This window comes from Genypterus blacodes, unplaced genomic scaffold, assembly GCF_046128005.1.
Source record: "Genypterus blacodes isolate CSIRO-AG114 ecotype Tasmania unplaced genomic scaffold, CSIRO-AGI_Gbla_v1 ptg000100l_1, whole genome shotgun sequence".
Classification (NCBI taxonomy): Eukaryota; Metazoa; Chordata; class Actinopteri; order Ophidiiformes; family Ophidiidae; genus Genypterus; species Genypterus blacodes.
This window is the reverse complement of record NW_027466904.1, coordinates 124,920-144,839: the sequence shown is the minus strand read 5'-3', so window position 1 is coordinate 144,839 and position 19,920 is coordinate 124,920. Positions and strand designations below refer to the sequence as shown.

The 19,920-nt window shown below is 46.1% G+C and overlaps 2 protein-coding genes across 3 annotated transcripts; one reads left to right on the top strand and one right to left on the bottom strand.

Annotated features, from left to right (window-relative positions):
- Window positions 1-2,118: 2,118 nt before the first annotated feature.
- nsun2 (NOP2/Sun RNA methyltransferase 2) lies at window positions 2,119-10,702 on the bottom strand. Its single transcript, XM_076159928.1, has 19 exons — window positions 10,482-10,702; window positions 9,629-9,786; window positions 9,385-9,489; window positions 9,184-9,289; window positions 8,822-8,893; window positions 8,633-8,717; window positions 8,331-8,523; window positions 7,318-7,392; window positions 6,995-7,125; window positions 6,784-6,857; window positions 6,530-6,660; window positions 5,937-6,033; window positions 5,514-5,731; window positions 5,298-5,390; window positions 5,053-5,188; window positions 3,973-4,053; window positions 3,352-3,490; window positions 2,962-3,001; window positions 2,119-2,865 (listed from the first exon to the last, which is right to left on the bottom strand). Exons 1-19 carry the CDS (start codon window positions 10,548-10,550, stop codon window positions 2,541-2,543), a joined length of 2,328 nt encoding a protein of 775 aa, XP_076016043.1. The 5' UTR covers window positions 10,551-10,702; the 3' UTR covers window positions 2,119-2,540.
- Window positions 10,703-11,025: 323 nt separating this feature from the next.
- Window positions 11,026-16,734, top strand: srd5a1 (steroid-5-alpha-reductase, alpha polypeptide 1 (3-oxo-5 alpha-steroid delta 4-dehydrogenase alpha 1)). 2 transcript variants are annotated; one of them, XM_076159930.1, is made up of 6 exons: window positions 11,026-11,478; window positions 11,637-11,803; window positions 12,099-12,200; window positions 15,230-15,380; window positions 15,491-15,579; window positions 16,201-16,734. In XM_076159930.1, exons 1-5 carry the CDS (start codon window positions 11,168-11,170, stop codon window positions 15,555-15,557), a joined length of 798 nt encoding a protein of 265 aa, XP_076016045.1. In that variant the 5' UTR covers window positions 11,026-11,167; the 3' UTR covers window positions 15,558-15,579; window positions 16,201-16,734. The 2 variants fall into 2 exon arrangements, with proteins under 2 accessions (XP_076016045.1, XP_076016044.1); XM_076159929.1 differs by having other exon boundaries at window positions 16,178-16,734.
- Window positions 16,735-19,920: the final 3,186 nt, after the last annotated feature.

Genomic DNA, 19,920 nt, shown 5'->3' with positions numbered 1-19,920 from the left:
AAGAAGAAGGAGAAGAAGAGGAAGAGGTGAAGAATGGGCACATGTAACACACGCCTGGATGAGGACTCCATGTTTACACTGTTGATCCTGTAGTGTGTGTGAGCAGGTGAGGCAGCACATTTTACACAGCATGATCAAATCCCTTAATATGGCCGCTTAGCAACCACAGGATAATATCATGAATGTCACATGATAGAAACCATAAAAAGTCTCCCTGAGGGTTTTGAGAACACAATAAAGGCTGTTAGGGCAGATTAAGGGCTAAATAACATTATAAACCTTCAAAGTGTTCCTATAATTCTGAACTGGCTCATTTAAATACACAGGATTTAGCTTTACTGCACTTTTCCACCACGGATTGTAATATTTTATTACACGGTCACCATATATTACATGGCGGCCGTTATACTGTCACAGGTAGTCTAATATATGTACATAATTTAAGCAGGAAGTCATTTAGGTTCATTCAGAGGTCAAACGTGTCACATAGGGGAAAGGAACCATAGATATCTTTTGTGTGTATAAGTACAGTTCTGTCGTAAACACTGTCCATCTTATCTACTGTATCTATGCCATCTACACACAGATGTATACACAGAGGCTCCATACACTCTACATGCAGCCCTATATATGATTGATGTTGTTTGTATATCAGATTTATGTATGGATCAGCTGCTGACATGTAGAGGAACACTGCTGCTCTCGTAGAAACGTGATGAGATGAAGAACAGAGAGCTGAGCTGAGGTGAGATCAGTGCCCAAGCTCTCAGAGGCCATGTGTGCTTTGATCATAAAGCTCTGAAAAGTACCAGAGCCAGGGAGGGAGAGGAGAGGAGAGGGATGAATAAAGTTAGAGATGAAGATTGGATGGGAGCTGGAATGAGTCTGTGAGGAGAGTGTGACAGAGTGCGTATACATATACTCCTATACACAGACAGGAAGCTGAGATACTACAGGGATAGATGCTCACATTCACACGCAAACAGCTGTGAGTCGGGAACATCTTCCTCCTTATCTGCAAACCATTATCTGTCCAATTCCATTCACACACACACACACAAGGCTTTTATCGTTTACTACTGGCTCTGTTTAGCTCGTCTGTATCCTCTGCTCTCCGTCATCCTAATAGAAAACACACTCACTAGATCTGTCCTAAAGTGTTAGTTTGGTGAACTCAGTCACACATCGCTCCTCCCCTGGTTATCCCCACAAACTCTGCTGTTCAGAGCCGAGGCTGCGTGTTCCAGCAGGCTTCCCCCCCCCACACACACACAACCAGCACTGACACTTCCTGCTCCCTTGTTGTCCCACAGGTCCTGACTCCTCCCTCTGTCAGGTTTGAGACCTCGCTGGCCTTCTTCCTCCTCTATGTTCTCTTCTATCCCGTCATAGCCTATTCTGCTTTCCAATCTATCTGTAGGACAGGAAGACAGAACTCCCCAACGAGCCACAACTGTTTTTCATTGGCGTATAAACACAAACACAACAACACACCAGCTTCCACTGCCATGCACTTTAGAGGCCACACAGCAAATAGAGAAAGGGGCCAGGGAGGAGCTGGGGAAGAAAAGGATAGAGGGGGCAGAGGAGAGCAGGGTGGAGAGGAGGATGGAGGAGAGCAAGGTGCAGGAGAGGAGCAGGGTGGGGAGGAGCAATATGGAGGAGAGCAGGGTGGAGATCAGGGATGGAAGGGAACAGGGCCAGAGAGCAGGATGGGCCCTGCTGCCCTGTGTTTCATCCTGTCACCAGAGAGGTGAAGGGGCTGGTTGTCATGACAGCTGTTGTCATGGCAGCTGGCCGGGCTAATAAACAGGAGACGTCTTCCATCCATCCTGTGCTGCGAGCTGCCGTGACAACAGGCTGACAGGATGCAATGATCACCGTGTCATCGCAAATATTATTTTGTGACACTCATTTTAAAGTACAAGGACACGTGTGTGTGTGTGTGTGTGTGTGTGTGTGTGTGTGTGTGTGTGTGTGTGTGTGTGTGTGTGTGTGTGTGTGTGTGTGTGTGTGTGTGTGTGTGTGTGTGTGTGTGTAGGTGATTTGTACCTTGCAGATGTTTCCAGTTTGCGGAGTGAAATCATTTCAGCAGCGACACAAACATCATCATCATCATCAATCCTTACAACCTTTAATCAAGCTCACATTCGCTCTGGATTACAGGAGTAGAAAACGAGACATGATCCTCTCTAAACGCCAAACTGAAAGAAAATCATAGCCACTCGCTCCGTGGAGGAAATGTGTTAGGATAAACATTAAAAATCAGCTGTACTGTATAAAACAAAAGGAAGCCACTGAACTAAAAAGCAGACTCATGAGGGAAGATCCAACAAAACAACAGAGTCCCAGGGGAGGACGTGAGCCGCCTCAGAGACGGAGCCTCCGTCTGTGGTGTAGTGAGCTGAACATACGCGTCTAGGCGAGCCCCGCCCCCCCCACGCCACAGATTGTGGTCTTTCCCAGGGGCCAATCAGGGATCCAGCTCCATTACCTCTTCAGTCCATCCACTTTCTCTCTCTCCCCTCTCCTCTCCTTCCTCAGCTGCTGCTCGTCTTGTCCCCGCCGTCAGTCTTTGGTTCCGACGATCCATTCCGATTGCAGTTCTCGGAGCTTCCCAGCTCCGGCTTCATTTCCTCCTCCGCTCCCTCTCCTCCTCCCTCCTTCTCTACCTCGTCATCCGCTTCTTTCCCTTCCTTCGCTCCGTCCCTCTGCGTCTCACTCACTCCCTGTTTATCTCTGAAGACCTCCACGCCCAGCATCCGCAGGTAATGGAAGCGCTCGTTTCGAGAGACGAAGGCGCGGATGGACGTCTTCCCACGCCAGCCGCACAGCTGGATGGGACACTGAGGCTCCGTCACGTTCCTGGCAAACACGAGAGACGGGTGAAGTCAGAGACGGATCAAACCGGGTCAAACCGGATCATCGCTCCAAAAACGTTACTATGATAGAAACACTTACTTTGGGTTTGGCACATACTTCAACACAATACTTCCCATCGCTGTGGGAGAAAGAACAAAACACATTTCAACTTCTTCATCCTGCTTTCCATACACACACACACACACACACATTTACATTCATCTGAACTCTCCTGTGCAAGCATAACTTTCCTGTGATGCTGCCTAAGAGCTGTTCTGCAGAAGCATTATGTCAGTGCCTTGCTCAAGGGGCAGTGCAATGTAGTAAACATGGCAGTGGAGGCAGAGAATGCATCGCTTGAGTAACCAAAGATACTCTTGATGTTATTCTTTAAGTAAAGATGAAAATGAATCAAATAGGTGTTTAAATGTCACAAGTTTTGTGTTCAAACGGTTTTCAGATCACACTTGCGGCGTGCGGGTCGCTCACCGATCTTCTTGGCCTGGTTGTGTGCTTCCTCCTGCAGTTTGCTGAGGAAGGGGTTCTCCTGGGTCAGCAGCACTTTGATGTCCTCCACGCTCACACTGATCATCCTGGAGCGGATGTACGGCTGCAGAGAGTAGATACCCTGACACCACACATGGAGATTTGGGTCCGTGTCATTTTTCAATCCACAATCTTAGAAACATTTAAGATGGCCCCGATTTAAATACAGACACACGCTGCATGTAGAATGAATGATCAGTTGTATTGGAGTGTGATCTCAGCTCTCACACACGTCATCTATTTATCATAACATGCAGGTGTGTGTTGTATGATCATAAACATATTCATCAATCAGCAGAGGAACAATACAGTAAATCAGTGTGTGCATAGGAGGAAGAGAACGGGAGTGGTGTCACAGCAAAGGTGTGGAGACCGACACCTTTGTGAATATAAGCTTTTCAAAGTAAAAGCTTCAAACTGTTTTATACATAAAGACACAACACAAAAACTGATTCAGTCCATTGATGAAGTCTCACAGTGACAGTGACTTATTAAAGCTGTTCAGGGTCTCTGGGGGAAACAAACCCATCCTGTGTGTGTGTGTGTGTGTGTGTTGTGTGTTACCTCCTGAGCCAGTCTGAAGGCACAGCCAAACTCCTCCCCGTCGTTGTTGCGAGACCAAACCTTCACCCCGGTGTTGATGACCTGGGGAACAAAGACAACACAGCGATGCCAGAGTCTCATTACTTCTGCAGCCTGACACCATCTGCAAGTTTCATTTCAAATCAGAATCAAAGGGAAAAACTGTCACAGTTTCTGTAACTAATGATCAACAAACTTGGACCGTCATGCCCAAGGCTACAGGAAACCTAAAAAAACTCTGGGTAAACAAGTTATACACCTCTCGTGGCCCAGCAGGGGGGCGGCGGCAACTGGGAGACATTTACATAATCAGACAACAACTTCTGAGGAAAATATGCATGTTGAAATTCATCGCGACGAACAAACAAGGGGAACGAGCAAACGCCGCCGCCTTTGCATTTTTCCAAAACAATGTTTCTGTTACGACAGGAGGGGAGAAGAGAGCAGAGGCGGCACGTCCAGCAGCTACAGTGACGGGAGAGACGGGTAGATGCTCCCCGGGTTTGTCCCAGAGGAAGCAGTGGAGAGAAAAACAGGAAACGCAATAAGGGAAACGGAGATTGAGAGCCACACACACACACACACACACACACATACATATATACACAAACACCTGAGCAGGTACAAGGTGGAGCACTTGAGGGATTGGGGATGAGAGAGGGGCCCCATCTGTTGGCCTGCGTCCCTTTAACCGCTTTGTTGCATATGTGTTAACACGCCGTCTCTACTATGATGCTAACACATGCGCACACACCACACACACACACACACACACACACACACACACACAAAACAGAGCGGAAATCTCATTAAAGGTTTGACATGAGACTTCAGAGGCTTAACTATGATGCCGCTGTGTGGTGGATACACTGGTTACCCTGGTTACCCTGGTAACACTGGTTGTCTGTTGGAAACTTTCCACGTGGATTCATTTTTCTGTGACATTTTCATGAACATTCCCAGGATGCATATGTATATTTGATCATAATCATCACCCTGGTCTCTAAATGCCACTCTCTCACACACACACACACACACACTCTCACACAAACACACACACACCTTCATGCGTTCACTGTTGTGTAGCATCACGTTGCGGAGCTCCTTGGACACCATGTACAGATTTCTCTTCTTGCCGTCGTGCGTTCTGGTCAGGACGTTGAGTTTGGGGAAGTCGGGGGACAGATCATAGAACGACCTGGAGACAACAAACAAACAAACAAACACACACACACAGCTGAGCCACATCAACAAGCTGGAGGAGACTGATTCCCACGTGTGTGTGACACAGGAGGAGGAGACTTTACTGTATGGTTGTGAAGACGGGGTCCTCTGCAGTGAGGAACACAAAGGGGTCTTCTTTGAATCCAAACACCCTCATCTTCTTAAAGGGAGGCGGCCTGAGGAGCAGAGGGGAGCGGAGGAACAATCATTCACTCCTTACAAAAACTAATATTGTTTGTTTATTAATCCTCTGGGGTCTTTATTTTTTTTTATTTGCCAACCAGGCGAGCGTGACTCACCCGCACGCTCCAGCTTGCTTCGCAGGCGCCTCCTGAGCTTGGGAAGCTCCTTTGGGTGCCTCCTCCTCCTCCTCTGCTGCTGCCTGCCCGTCTGCGTCTCCCCCCTCCCCCTGCTCTGGAACACTGAGAGGCAGACAGGGGGCGTCTGCGGGGGTCGGGGGGGCGGCGGGGGAGCATTCGGACTGGGCAGCAGAGCTGGACGAGGCGTCCTTCCTCAGCTGGAGGTGACAGAGAGAGGAGGGAGAGGTGGGGGAGATAAAGATGAAGAGGAAGTCCCAGCTGTGGTTAGCACAGTTGAAATGGTGAGTTACATGGTGGGGGTGCCAGTGGATCAACAGTAACACTGCTTCATTTCCCTCCTGAGGGTCTGATGAGAATCTAATCAGCTGTTAAGACTGTGTGTGTGTGTGTGTGTGTGTGTACCTTGGGCTGTCTTTTGTTCCATGGCATCGGGGCTTTCTTCACCAGCACAGCCACAAAGAAACCGCCTGTGTTCTGGTGATGCGGCAGAATCCTCATACTAACAAAAAAAAAGGCACACACACAGACACGCACAGACACACACACAGAGTTATAGGTTTGGAGGGTTATGGTGCCACCTACCGTGAAGCTAAACAGGACAGTAAAAGGAGCTCCGTTTTATAAACCCTGTGACTGTGGCTCCCTCTGCTGGACAACACCGATTGTATTTTGAAGCATAAGGTTTGTCTTGTAGAAATGACATCATCCCTCCATGAAGGACGGTGCTACTACCGACATTGGTGTGTGTGTGTGTGTGTGTGTGTGTGTGTGTGTGTGTGTGTGTGTGTGTGTGTGTGTGTGTGTGTGTGTGTGTGTGTGTGTGTGTGTGTGTGTGTGTGTGTGTGTGTGTGTGTGTGTGTGTGTGTGTGTGTGTGTGTGTGTGTGTGTGTGTGTGTGTGTACTGAAGATAGATTCAGATACAGAGTGTAACAAGGACTAGAATTAAGATTAAGGGTTCAAGTTCAGCCCAGTCTAAGGTTCTGTTGTCTACATACCATCTCTCCAAATGCATGCTGGCCAGTTTTTCAGGGTCTGGTGGCGGGAACATGGTGGGCCGGATCTGTGTGTGGCGGCTGGAGGGCACCTCAGACCAGTCTGCATACCACTTCCCCTCTTTGGTCATCAGCTACAACAAACAAGCAAACACAGATGAGATCCAAGCAAAGTGACAGATCTAAACCCCTCAGAACACACAGCTCTCAGTACGGAGTGGTGTGTGATGAGCGCCAAAGACTAAATGTTCCAGTACCTTCCAGGAGGAGACTCCAGGCATCCACTTGAGCCCTGGCAGATCAGCTGAGCCGTCTGCGAGCTCCAACGCTCCTGGCAACGGAGGACAGGAGAGACGTTACTAAGTGTGTGGACGGATCAGGATGTGTGTGTGGACGGATCAGGATGGTATTTTTGATACACGCAGGACCTGAAAAGTGGCGTTTCTTAACCAAGAAGAGCTTTGTTACCTTCGCTCTTCTCTAGCAGCGCCGCTATGACAGCTTCGTCCTCTATAGGGTTGAGTGAACAGGTGGAGTAGACCATCCTGCCTCCTACAGCCAGCTGTTCAACGCCACGCACAGCAATACGCAGCTGGAGCCTGACACACACACACACACACACACATTATACACAAACCCTATACTGATGCCAACTTTTCAAACGAACAGAAGCAAAGACAAACAAACACACACAGCGTTCCCTTGTGTAGTGAGTGTCGTCTACTGCGTGTGTGTGCGTGTGTGTGTGTGGTACTGTTGATTGCACGCAGACAAATAAGTGTTCCGCTCACCCGTGGAGGTGCAGGCTGTTGCTGGTCGTCCATTTCTTCCACACGTCGATGTTCTTCCTCATGGTGCCGTCACCGCTGCAGACAGAGCAGAGAGCAGCAGTCAGTCATGTGTTCACACACACACACACACACACACACACACACACACACACACACACACACACACACACACACACACACACACACACACACACACACACACACACACACACACACACACACACACACACACACACACACACACACACACACACACACACACACACACACACTTCTGACTAAGCAATCAAGTCTGCAATGCACAAACTGTCTAAACGCCGCTGCCTCCCCCCTCTCTCCCCCTGTCTCTCCCCCTCTCTCTGACTCCTTCTCCCCCTGTGTTGTGTTTGGCTGCGGCCCCCTGGCTTCAACAAGAGCAGCGGCCAGACCAAGTCAGCATTTGCACACTAATGCAGCTCCTTCCAGGCCACTAAACGTCTCTGGCTCTCCCGTGAAGGCAGCACATAGAGTCTGCACGTGAGATCTGATCAGGTTTCAAACAAGAATGGCTCTGCCAACAGTCTCAGTCAATCATATCAGGCCATCAACGCATCGCAGAGAGCCAAACATGAAGCAGGCAGGATCAATATTGGATTAAATAATACGACTCTGTACTAAAACATTAAGGAAAAGACTCTAAACATTCTATTAATAACAGTTATTTACATTTAGGTGCAGCAAAACATGCATCACACATTTTACCCCTGCTGTCTCTTTACATGCTGGAGTTTCACACCGAGCTAAATCCACTTCCCACACAAACGCCTACACACACACACACACACACACTTTGCCAGTGCTTATCGAACATATTTCTCTCTTTATCAACTTCCTGCTCAGACTTCCAAACCCAGACTCCCTCCTGTTCTCCCTCCTGCGCTGCGTGTCGGCGGCGCTGATGAACGCCAGCTGTGCAAAGCAAAGCAAAGCAAAGCAAAGCAAAGCGGCGCTACACGGCACGGCTCCGTGCTGACCTGCAGGGTACATCGCAGAGGATGCGGTCGTAGAAGAGGACTTCTGTCTTGCCGCCCTGGTCGACCTGCAGCTTGGGGATGCAGGAGGCGTCGTGGTTGACCACCATGATGCAGGGGCTGTTGAGCCGCTTGGCCTGGTGCACCAGCAGGTAGCAGCGCTTGTTGTCCACGTCGTTAGCGATCACAAAGCCCTCTGCAGGGGAAATGATGGTGTTTAATTATGATACAGCTGCAATCAACAGATACAGATATGGAGATGTCTTCGTCTTCATGCTGTGGTGCTGAGTGTCATGGCTCCTCACCTGGGAAAGGCACGTCCATGTCGGCATGAAGCATCTCTATAAGCTGGGCTGTCTTTGACCCTGGAGCAGCACACATGTCCAGAATCTGCACAGAAACAAGAAAAGGCCCAAGTTGAAAGTTTTCCAAGCCAGAAAACACAATAAGGTAGAGACACAAAGCAGATTTGAGGAGAGCCGTTTCTGTTTTACCTTGTGATGCGACTGAATCTTCAGGAGAAGCGGAGGGATCATGCTGACCGCTTCCTGCCGGCTGATGTTTCCCTGCAGGGACAAACACAGAGCTCATCTTCATATTATCTTATTCTGATGTTACGGTTTTGCCGTCTCTCTTTTCTTCACTAGAACAAACAGAGTTATACTGTAGTGTTTTCAGGAGGCCTTGGCAGTCGTTGCTGGGAAAACAGATCAACCGTCTCCTCCACTTCCCACAGCTCAAAAGCAAAGACCATACGTTTCTTTAACGACCACGCTTCCTCCACTCACATCGTTAATCAAAGACGGTAAGATAAAAGACGAGGCTCTGTGGCGTTCCTGGGAAACGATCGACTTACCGACTCCGTCTCGCTGACCAAGAACTGGTGGAACTTCTCCAGCAGGGGAGACTTCCTGATGATCTTCCTGCTCAGGTTGGTGTGCCAGGCCTGTTCGTCTGGGTACCTGGGTAGGAGGAACACAGGGGGTCGGGTTTCTAATCTGAGACATTGAAGCCTGTCTGGATACGTTAGCTTTGTGTAAACCATGTGAAAGATTACCAGCTCAGAGCCTGTGGAGCTTCTATCTTCTGCCCGTCGATCTCCACATCCTGGATCTCCTTGAAGTATTTGTCCTTCAGACAGTGGAGGATCTCTTTGGCGTGGCTGGCAGAGAAAAGCAGGGGAGGGAAAAGGAGCAAATTAGCCAGGGGTAACAGTGAGTTTGACACACAAACCATGACTGGCGCTGCCTCCTGAGTACTCTTCAATAGAGCCTAAAGGGCAGCATGGCGCTCTGGCTCACCTCTTGTATCCGGTGATGCGGATGGTGGCTGGCAGCGGCTCCCTCATCGCCTCCATAAACTGTTCAAACTCTCCGTCGGGCACCAGGCCCAGCTCCTGGTAGTAGTGCTCAAACAGCTTGTTCTCTTTGACGATGTCAGCGTAGCCTTTGCCCCAACCCTGCAGACGGACATCAGTGTGTATGACATCATCATACACAGCCTTTACATCCAGACACTTTCATGCATTTGATGACTGCATTTCAGTCATCAAATGGCCGGAAATTGAACTGTCAGTGTACAAACACACACTGATCCCTGGGAACAAAGCGTGTGTTTGGACTGATAAGGAAAGGAGTGTATTTGAACCTAATGTATATGAGCATTTGAATGCATTGGGTGCTAATTTATATCAATCTCCAGTCAAAATGTGTTATTTAATGCTGCCCTTCTTGAGGTTAAGTGTAAATAGCTCTTCTGAACATGTTTAGATGTTTGCTACAGGCTGGTGAGGCCTGATATGAACGCTGCAGAGGCATGAAGGACCAAAGAGCACAGATTTATAGCCGTTTGCAGTGTTTTACAGTCTTACATCTCACTGGTGTGTTAGATTTGAGCGGAATTTAACAGTTAGGATATCAAAAAGATTCTAACTCACTTCCTACAACTTCTATTGCCTTGAACGAATCTGCAAAATGGCTTCAGAATGCAAACCGCGTCAATGATCTCTGAATACAAACCAGGACGCGTGTGGACTCAGCACACACTCCGCAGTATCATGTCAGTGTGACTCATTCATAAAGGTTATTCTATAGAAAGCTATGATCGCTAAACACTAAAGTATCTGGCGTGATGCCGGCGTGTTGTGTGTCTTACAGCGTTGTCTCTGTCGTCTCTGCTTCCCCCCTGCTGGTTCTTCTGCTTCTGCTTGTTTCTTTTCCCCATGTTGATGTAACAAACAACTCTGGGATAAAGTCTGCGGAATGACGTGTTGGATGATCGCGACGTGAAAGAGCTAGATTTGAAAAACTTCAATGGAACCAAACACCGCCGCTGTGCTATGTGTGTGTGTGTGTGTATCTCTAAAACGTGTTGCCTCTGACGCGCATGTGAGTGAGGACCTCTCGGGGTAGCCACGGATATGCCTGAAAAGAAATCTGGAATTCTTCGTAATAAAATGTCTCTCGCGGTTCTTGTAAAACGATGAAATATCTGTTGATGTTATCGTTTAATTGTAACCTAAAGAGGGTTTGGAAACAATTGCATATAAAGTAGGTCATGAATATTCATACCGACGTCAGACCACATCACACGACGTTGAGTTCCCAATTCAAATGGAGCGCATCTATTGGTTGTTTAAGCCCAAAGCATATCTACTCGGGCTTGCTGATTGGTCCGAATCAGAGGGGGGGCGGGGTTAGCCTCCGCGTGCATGTCTAACCTAATCTATGTCATACTCTCGTAGTTTCCTGTACCAGAGCATTATTTAGCATTTTACAGTCTGCACTTTGGATTGGAAATAACAACTTTTTATTATTATTATTATCATCTTCACAGACGTCATGGATGCTCTCTTGTCCGCACTCTTCCGCTCGGAGGAAGAGGAGCTGGACATTCTGGACCTCCTTGCTCACGTTATGCTCTTCATGGCTGCCTGCACTTTCTTTACGTTGCTTGTCGAGAACGTCCCATACGGCCGCTATGCTTCAAGCAAGTATGGCTTTCCAGTTCCTGTTAAAGTAGCCTGGTTCATTCAGGAGCTGCCGGCATTCCTTCTGCCTCTGTGCCTGGTGTTCTGGACATCCTCTGCAAAAACTTCTCTGCTGCCCAATCAGCTGTTACTGACTATGTATTTCTGCCATTATGTCCAGAGGTATGTGTAATGATGTCATATGTTAACACTCAGAACAAAGAGGGATCAACCTGTTTAACCAATACACCACAATCCAATCAATCATTGCAACATCTTGGTCATTCAGAAGCCTTCCCTCCATGTATTTGCCATGTGACAGCGGTGATCTTCTTTTGCAGATCTCTAATTTATCCCTTTTTAATACGAGGAGGTAAATCTACACCGTTTGCCTCTTTTGCCCTGGCCATTGTTTTCTGCATCTATAATGGCTACATGCAGGTGAGGTACCTGAGTCACTATGCTGAGTATCCTGCTGATTGGGTTACACACCCGTGCTTCATTGTGGGTAGGTGTTCTGTGTCACTGGCCCCATTCTCCAGAAGGGACATGTGTGTTTGTTAGGATGACGTAATGACTTTATTCTGAAGTAGATAGTAGAGATTACTAAAGCAGATAGTAGAGATTACTAAAGCAGATAAGGTAGCAGAGGAGACTAATAAGTTTACTACAGGTCATCAACCATGTCAGATATGATGGAGAGTAGACAGAAGAACAGTTTGTGTACATCTGTGTGTTGCAATATTGTATTAAATGTTTGTTTAATTCCCCACTGATGTAGCTTTTGATTGGTTGATTTCCAGGATCTGTGCTGTGGTTGGTCGGTTGGATAGTAAATGTGCATTCTGACCACATCCTGAGGAACCTGAGGAAACCTGGAGAAACTGGTTACAAGATTCCCACAGGTATGTTTAGTCAGGAACATTTGAGACTAAATTTTAAACTTGTTTTGCTTTCAGAGAGATCAAGCATGGGGCAGAAGCAGAAGTAACAAAAGTACTGAGTTTAATTACTGTTATGAGATTTTGGCACTTGACCGCAGCGTTTCTCTTTTCTGGCCCACGTCTGGGACCGAGCCAGAGGAAACATAAACAAAGAGCAAAACTTCAGGCTTTTATTTACCCAACACAATGGTAAGATATATGGGTACAAATCCAATAAGAAATGTTTTACAATAAAACAACAGTAGACCCAAATGAAACAGCTGAGGTCAACAGAAATCTTACACCAAAACAACAGAACGACTAAATCAGACCCTGTGTAGAATCGACAAACTGGCCTAACAGTGTTTGTCACACACATGGCTGACGTACAGTAAATGTTTTATTGTAGAACAAAGTCTAAGCTCATACAGTATTTCGCAATCACAAAACTGTGTCGCTTCCAATGTTCCAATTCCAAACATTCAACATCTATCAGGCTCTAAGATCTTAATGAAATAAAAAAATACGGACTGAGTAATGGACCGTTCAAGGCAGCCAGTTTGGGTTGGACCGTATTGTCGTTTAAGGATTTGGACCCAGAAACCTGATTTGGAACACACGTGTGTGTTGTATTTAAAAACCTCCTAAAAGTCCGGTCACCAGTTTCCTTTAAGGACCTCTGACAGGGATTTATTTTACAACATTTAAGAGCACGTAGAATTTCAACAGCTGATTTGTCATGATGCTGGATTCTCTGTTTCCTGTTTTATTTTGCCCTCCTCCCCTCTGTTCTCATTTCTCTCCACTTGACTTCCTGCCCTTGTGTTTCTCTTGATTGCCTGCCCCACCCTTATTGCTTTCACATGTGTCTGTTCAGTTTCCCTTTGTTCCATGTTCCCCTCACCTCCTGATCCACATCCCCTCGTTTGTTCCGAGTGTATTTATGCTCCATGTTTCTCGATGCTCTTTGCCAGGTCGCCTTGTTATCTTGTCGTTTCTTGTTTCCATGTTTCCCCTGTTATCTTGTTTTCGCCATTTCTCTCCCTGTGGTTTAGCCATCATGTTTCCCGCATCTAGGTTGCTTCATAGACATGTTCCTTTGGCCCTGGTCATTTTTCTGGATTGTTTTCTAGTTCTCGTGCCGTTTCCTGTCATGTTCCTTGTTTCTTGGATGTAGATGCTGTGTTTGCACATGCATGGTCCAAATCAGATTTCTGGGTCTGACTTGGATAGCGATAAGTATTCAAGCAGCATCGGTACAGTTAAAAAAAATACAGATGTGAATATGCTATTTGTTATTTGTGTTTACTTGCTGTGTACATAAGATGTTAGTACCAATGGAATACTTGAATGCAGGGTCAATTACATTAATGGTTTATTTTTTTATTATGTAAGGTTCAATTTTTAAATGTTCTCTCCACCACTTCTGAGTGGTGAGGAGAACCAAAATGGTAGTAATCACATCAAGGCACAGAGCGTTGCAGCCTCTTTACACAGCAGCAGAGGCTAATTTTCCTCTGCGGTCGCATGATTACACAGGATCACAGCGAGTGGAATCACAGGTTGTCACTTGTTATCTCCCCATCTCAGCCCTGCCCTTTGTAAGCCCCTGCATTAGTGTATAAAAAGGTTGTTTTCTTACTGCCTTGAGTCCGCCACGCTCAAAGTAAGCACAGAGTGTAAGAGGCACACAGTGCATGCAGTGTGTACGTGTGTGTGTGTTGTTGATAGTAATCATGTTAGACAGCAGGTCAACCTTTCTGTATGTTGGAACATGTTTATTATGACTGTGTGGCAGGCAGGCTCATCACAAATGCACAGGAAAAGCTGCACTCAGTCTGCACACCGCAAAAAGTATAGTTAAACAATAATACAGCAAAATGAAAATGGAGTTAGAGGTTTTGAAAAGTTAATTTACACTTTGTAAAACTGGAGAAGGGTTCAGTTCCATCTCTGAATTCCTTTTTAGTTTTTTGGGGGCTGGTGTGTAAAAGCAAAATATAATTCTGGGGCACGTTAGTAAATTCCAGACTTAGTCAATCATTTCTTCCTCTTTGAAATGAATCCCTAATCAAAGCAGGTTGATAAGGAGAATGACCAACTTCACCAGCAGCACAGGTACAACAATCAAACCTCAAGTCTGAACTCATGCTGAACCTGTTGAAACAATCCATCTTGGACCCGTAAGGCAAATAAAGGGGAGCAGGCGGAGCTGCAGGAAGCTGTGAGCTTTGTTGCTCCAAATGAACTTCCAAGCACGTCTGGAATCCCCTCGGCCAAGAATCTGCCAGTTTCACACAGAGGTTAGCCGTAGCACCAACGTCCACATGGCCTGCAGTCAGATGGTGAATGTTCAACCATTTATGGGTGGTGTGGAGCTCTTACATGCCCTGTGAGACGTCAGGGCTCCTCTGTAACTCTGAGGCACGCAGGCAGAAATTGGTTTGAGAGATAGATGACGAAATTAATTGAGTTGAGAAATGGATGAAATACTCAAGGAGGTGATATTCTTTTCCTGTGTCCATTGGATTTTTATTCACAGGATAACTCAGTCCAGAACCAATTATGCTAGTGGAAGTGTGGTGTGTGTGTGTGTGTGATTGATTTTTTTAAAATTAGAATTTAGAATTTTCAGCCCTGTGATTGAAAGTCTATTAGCCGAGCCGGACCTAGAATGAGACACAGTAATTGTTGCATTGGATCAGATTGTAGAAAAACTCATTCCAACTTTAAACTGTGTCGAATGGAGCAGAGTGATGTGGCAGAAACAAAATAGTTTAATTTGACTGATTCATACATTGAAATGTATTAACTGGACTGGTGCATTGATCCATTGTGCAGTTCTTCTTTAAGTTATCCAGTTCAGCTGATGGGAGTAGATGCTCTGTGGCTGCTCTGTGACATGCTGGACACTTCTGACACCATCTGCTGCCTGTAGACGACAAACTGCAACGAGTGAATGAAAGGAAATGTCATCCTGTACTCACGCTCTTGATTTGCTCCACTCACAGGCGGAATGTTTGAATATGTGTCGGGAGCCAACTTTTTAGGAGAGATAACAGAGTGGGCAGGCTTCGCTATTGCTGGCTGCTCTATTCACAGCTCAGCCTTTGCCGTCTTCACCGCAGTGGTCCTTAGCAGCAGGGCTGTGGCCCACCACAAGTAAGGAGTCAAACACAGGCACTTACAGTTACAAGGTTTGCTTCAAAGCTACGGCACACAGAATATGCGTAATAATAAAGAACATGTCTGTCACTTGTTCCCGTCACTAGGTGGTACCTTGCCAAGTTTGAAGACTACCCTAAATGTAGGAAGGCGTTGATACCCTTTCTGTTTTAAAGACCACTGCAAGCTCGGAGAGGTAATTTGTCTCTTTATGATAACACTCCTCTTCATTATCCAGTTACTTATTATCTCGTCAACTTACTGATTCAGCTCTGGCATCAACACAAACACATCCAAACACAGGTTGCACACCGTTTAAATAATCACATCTGACCTGAGAGGGGGCAACAGTTGAGATGCATTGTCTTATAAACCTCATCATCATAATTACTTTGGTAATAAGTTCCATAATCCACCAAAGAACTTCACCAAGCATAGACTGGATATAAACGATGTAAGTGTTTTGAGGAGAGGCGACATTTACTGCTCCTGCAGAGGAAATAAGATGGCAAATGGAGCGTCCCCCCCTCAGTAATGCTCTGGATTTATACCACTCTGCTCTGGCAATAAACATCTCCCTGGTTTAAAGAGTCTCCACAGATCTGCATATTCTCACAGATGGAACACAGTTGTTTGAAATGCAGAGACGTCCATTTAACGTCTTCATTTATCCTCTGGGTCCATGTGTTGCAAATCAATCATTTTAGCATTCAATCAAATTAAATAGATGACAAAGGGCCCTTGAATTAACTTCAGCATATTTTCCTTTCTCTTTTTGTTGTGGGTGCCAACAGAATGACTTTTCTACACAATAAAGGATCTGATCAATTGAACGACGAAGAAGCCGATGAAAGAGTCTTCCCTCCTGTATCTTCTGTCTCTGCCCCATCTACCTCATCAACCCCCCCACTCCTGAAGAAGGGGGGTGTAACCACAAACAGCAGAAAGTGTAAAGACTGAGCCGGTTGCAGACTCGTCCCTTGGTACTGTGCTGCAGGAATACGGACATCAAACAGAGATCAAGCATGGCCCTCCATAACTCAATAAGCCATCCATGCCTGAAATGAGAAGAGGGAAGACCTCAATACATCACCCCTGTGAGGATATCACAGAATACACTTGGAATAATAAAGGGACCCAGAGGGAGGGAGGGAGGGAGGGAGGGAGGGCTGGTGAAGACGTAAAATGAGGAAAGTGTGTGAGGAGTACTTCAAGTCAATACTGAGGGCAAACAGTTCATGTTGGGGAGCAGCAAAGCAAACAAAGAGGCAAGGATAAGAAAAGTGTGAGACTGCAGTATCAATGTTTAAAGGTACCTATGGAGATATTGTTTTACTGTAATTGTGCTGTATGTCAGGCGATCTGCAACAAAGGTGAGACAGACGTCAGCATGAGTGAGGACTTTCCTTCAATCAGGTCCTACTGTCCGGGTACGACGTCATATATTTGCATTCAAACTTAAATGTATTTACAAGTGAAAGCATCAGCCGAGGGCAGCCTGTTAGTGAGTGCCGACCGTGGCCTCTCCCTTTCAGTCTCACCAGTTCTCCCATTGCTCCCACACCCACGGGACATTGTCTCGCTCCGAGCGCAGACAAACTGGCTTGATGGCGTCTCCAGGGTGATTGTTCTGTTTGTACCGTGCATGATTTTTAAAAACTAGAATATTTAAAATAAAATAAAGAGTTTTGTCATCACTTTTACATATGAGGTCATCAATAAACAACACAAATGCATGTGTCTGTCTGAGTGTGTGTTGAAAAATGAAGGCTGTGAGTTTGCCGAAGGCTGTGCAGGGCGACATCGTTCATGTTAGAGGTCCTCTCTCTCTCTCTCTCTCTCTCTCTCTCTCTCTCTCTCTCTCTCTCTCTCTCTCTCTCTCTCTCTCTCTCTCTCTCTCTCTCTACTAGGCTGTTTCCTCCTTGTATCCTCTTAAGCCACGCTTGTAGTAATTGCATCACTATATTACACAGCTAGTATTTACAGAAGCTGACACAGGACTGGAGTGTATAATGCCGTTCATCTTCTTATTTTCTTATGCATAGCCAGGCAGTGAAGCATCAACACACACTGGTCAATGTTCTGTACCGCAGGCGATATGTTCAAGTGGAGGAATGTGAAGTAAGTGTAGATATCGCTCTCTAAACGCTACATTCCACTGATGTGGGTTAAACATCTGGAACATGTGGTGATATCAGCCTCATTACCATTCAAGCCACATGTCTCAGAGAACTGCCTGCTGCCTTAATATCATCCGCCATTACATTTTACGCCTCTGAGCATACTGTTGGCTTCTGCAGGCCCGTTTCTGTTTATGGTTGTGTGCATGTATGCGTGTGTGTTGGATGCATGTTGGAGGCATGGTCCAGTCACTGCCTCTGTGGTAATCCCATAAAAGATGACAAGGAGGCAAAGCAGACCTGTAATCACACACACACACACACATACACGCTCGAGTCTTATCATTTGGTGCTGAGCAGAGGATGGGAGCAACAATTTCAATCTATGAATATTATACATGTTTCTACGGCGATACAGCAGGACTGAGCAGCCGTGTGTGTGTGTGTGTATGTGTATGCGTGTGTGATACAGAGAGCAACCTATCGTAACTGACACATTTCTTGCTCTGGGGGGTTTTCCTTGACTCTGTCACATGCCGCACGTGAGTAACGGGGGGGTTGGGGGAGGAAATTACACAAGGAGCTCTACCTTACTCTCTCTTTTATACGTTGCATACTCATCCCAGAAGGTGCAGGTTACAGCCACCCCAGCCTCCCTTTCCTTCCTTCCATCACAGAGCTTAATGGGCTGGAAGATGGCTGTTGCTGGGGGTGGGCCGCCCATCAGAGTCTGGAATGATCAACGCCTTCCCGCTGCAGTGTACGGCCCCTTGAAAATGAGCGTTTGGATCGAGGTACCACATCGTAACTCTGAAATAATAAACAGAGGAGGTGCTCCATTTCTGCTTAGAGTGTGAAAAAGCTATGTTACTCTGAGGAATGCCATGTGGGTTTTGTGCTGTTTGGGAGAGCGTGCACATACATGTATGCAAGCGTGAGTATGAGCTGCATTTCAAGGGCCAGAGGTTGTGATTATTGCCCCCACTTGTATAGCTGCTAAGCCAGCTGACAACACAATGCGGTTTCTCTCTCACACTCTCACACTCTTCTCTTTCTTGTGTTTATATAACTCAGTTTTGTTCAAGTTGTGCTGATCTTTACAAGAAAAGGATTTACAAGAAATGTTTACTATGCGTGGAAACAGACGTTCTGAAGCCTCAACATAAATATAAGATGCACATGATGACACGGAGCAAAGCCTGGATTACCCACAGAGCAAATGAGATACATGTCACAGGTTTACTTAGACAATGTAGATAATCTATGAATATATTTCATTTAGTAAAGAGAGAGAAACCCCACACTCTGAAATCCATGTTTCAGCTGCAGCCTTCATCTGGATCTGGATGATGATGTGTACACTGTGGAGACGCACCTATTCAAGAGTGGAGCACCAGGTGAAGATCATCATGACATCAGAGGATCTAATTAGACAACACAGAGATCGGTCCACAGTAAATAGCATAATATACTTTATGACGAGAATAAAATAGAGCAGTGCAGCTTGTAGTACGCTCATAAAATCCCATGTCTTTGGGATGATTTATGGATTATATCATTTACATAATTTACAAGGGAGAAAGACAAAGGTTAGACATCAATCTGCCGACTTATCAGGGAGATGAAGAAACAGCACCCCCCACCATGTGAAGTCAGAAGAAGAAACAACAAATCATAGTGAACACATTTTTCTAAGATTAAGAAAATATCCATAATTCACAAGACAGTACTGTAGTAAGACTTAACATCAATCCATGACACCATAGGTAGCCAAACATGGTCTATCGGGTAACTATAGGAACAAGAAATGACATGGAATCATAAGAAGGGTTTTAATTCAAATTCCAAGTTTAAACCACATGGGGCAAAGGTTTGTACAATAAATGAAGTTGAAGTTTTCCCTGTTTGAAAGCAGATAATCACCTGCTCTATGGAGGAATACCATTTCTATACCTACATACTGTAACTGTATCCTTCTCCTATAGCGAGTCTGCTGCTAATCTGGTCATTTAAAGATTTTGACACATGACGGTGCTGCGTTGTTTCTTTAAATTCGTCTCTCCACCATTATGTTTTTTCCTCATAGGCCGGTGATCGAGTAAATACCGGCCTTATTGACTCATGTTGTGACCCTTTTTGATACATTTTCCGGAGTGCTGGTGCTCAAAGGCGCTACAGCGGTGAGTGACATCTCACAGCCCGTCAGCAGCCATCCCAGCTGGGACTCAGCGGCGTGGAACTTCGCCTGCGTGTAGCGCCGTAGTGTTGGTCAGAACCCTTCTTTTATTATTTATATATTGCCCCTCGTGTGTACGGCTTTTGCTGTTGCAATTAAATATTTATACTATGAAAAATTGTAATATTTATGCTGTGCAATTAATCAGGCAGCTGTCTGCGGGGTGATGAAGGAGTGGGCG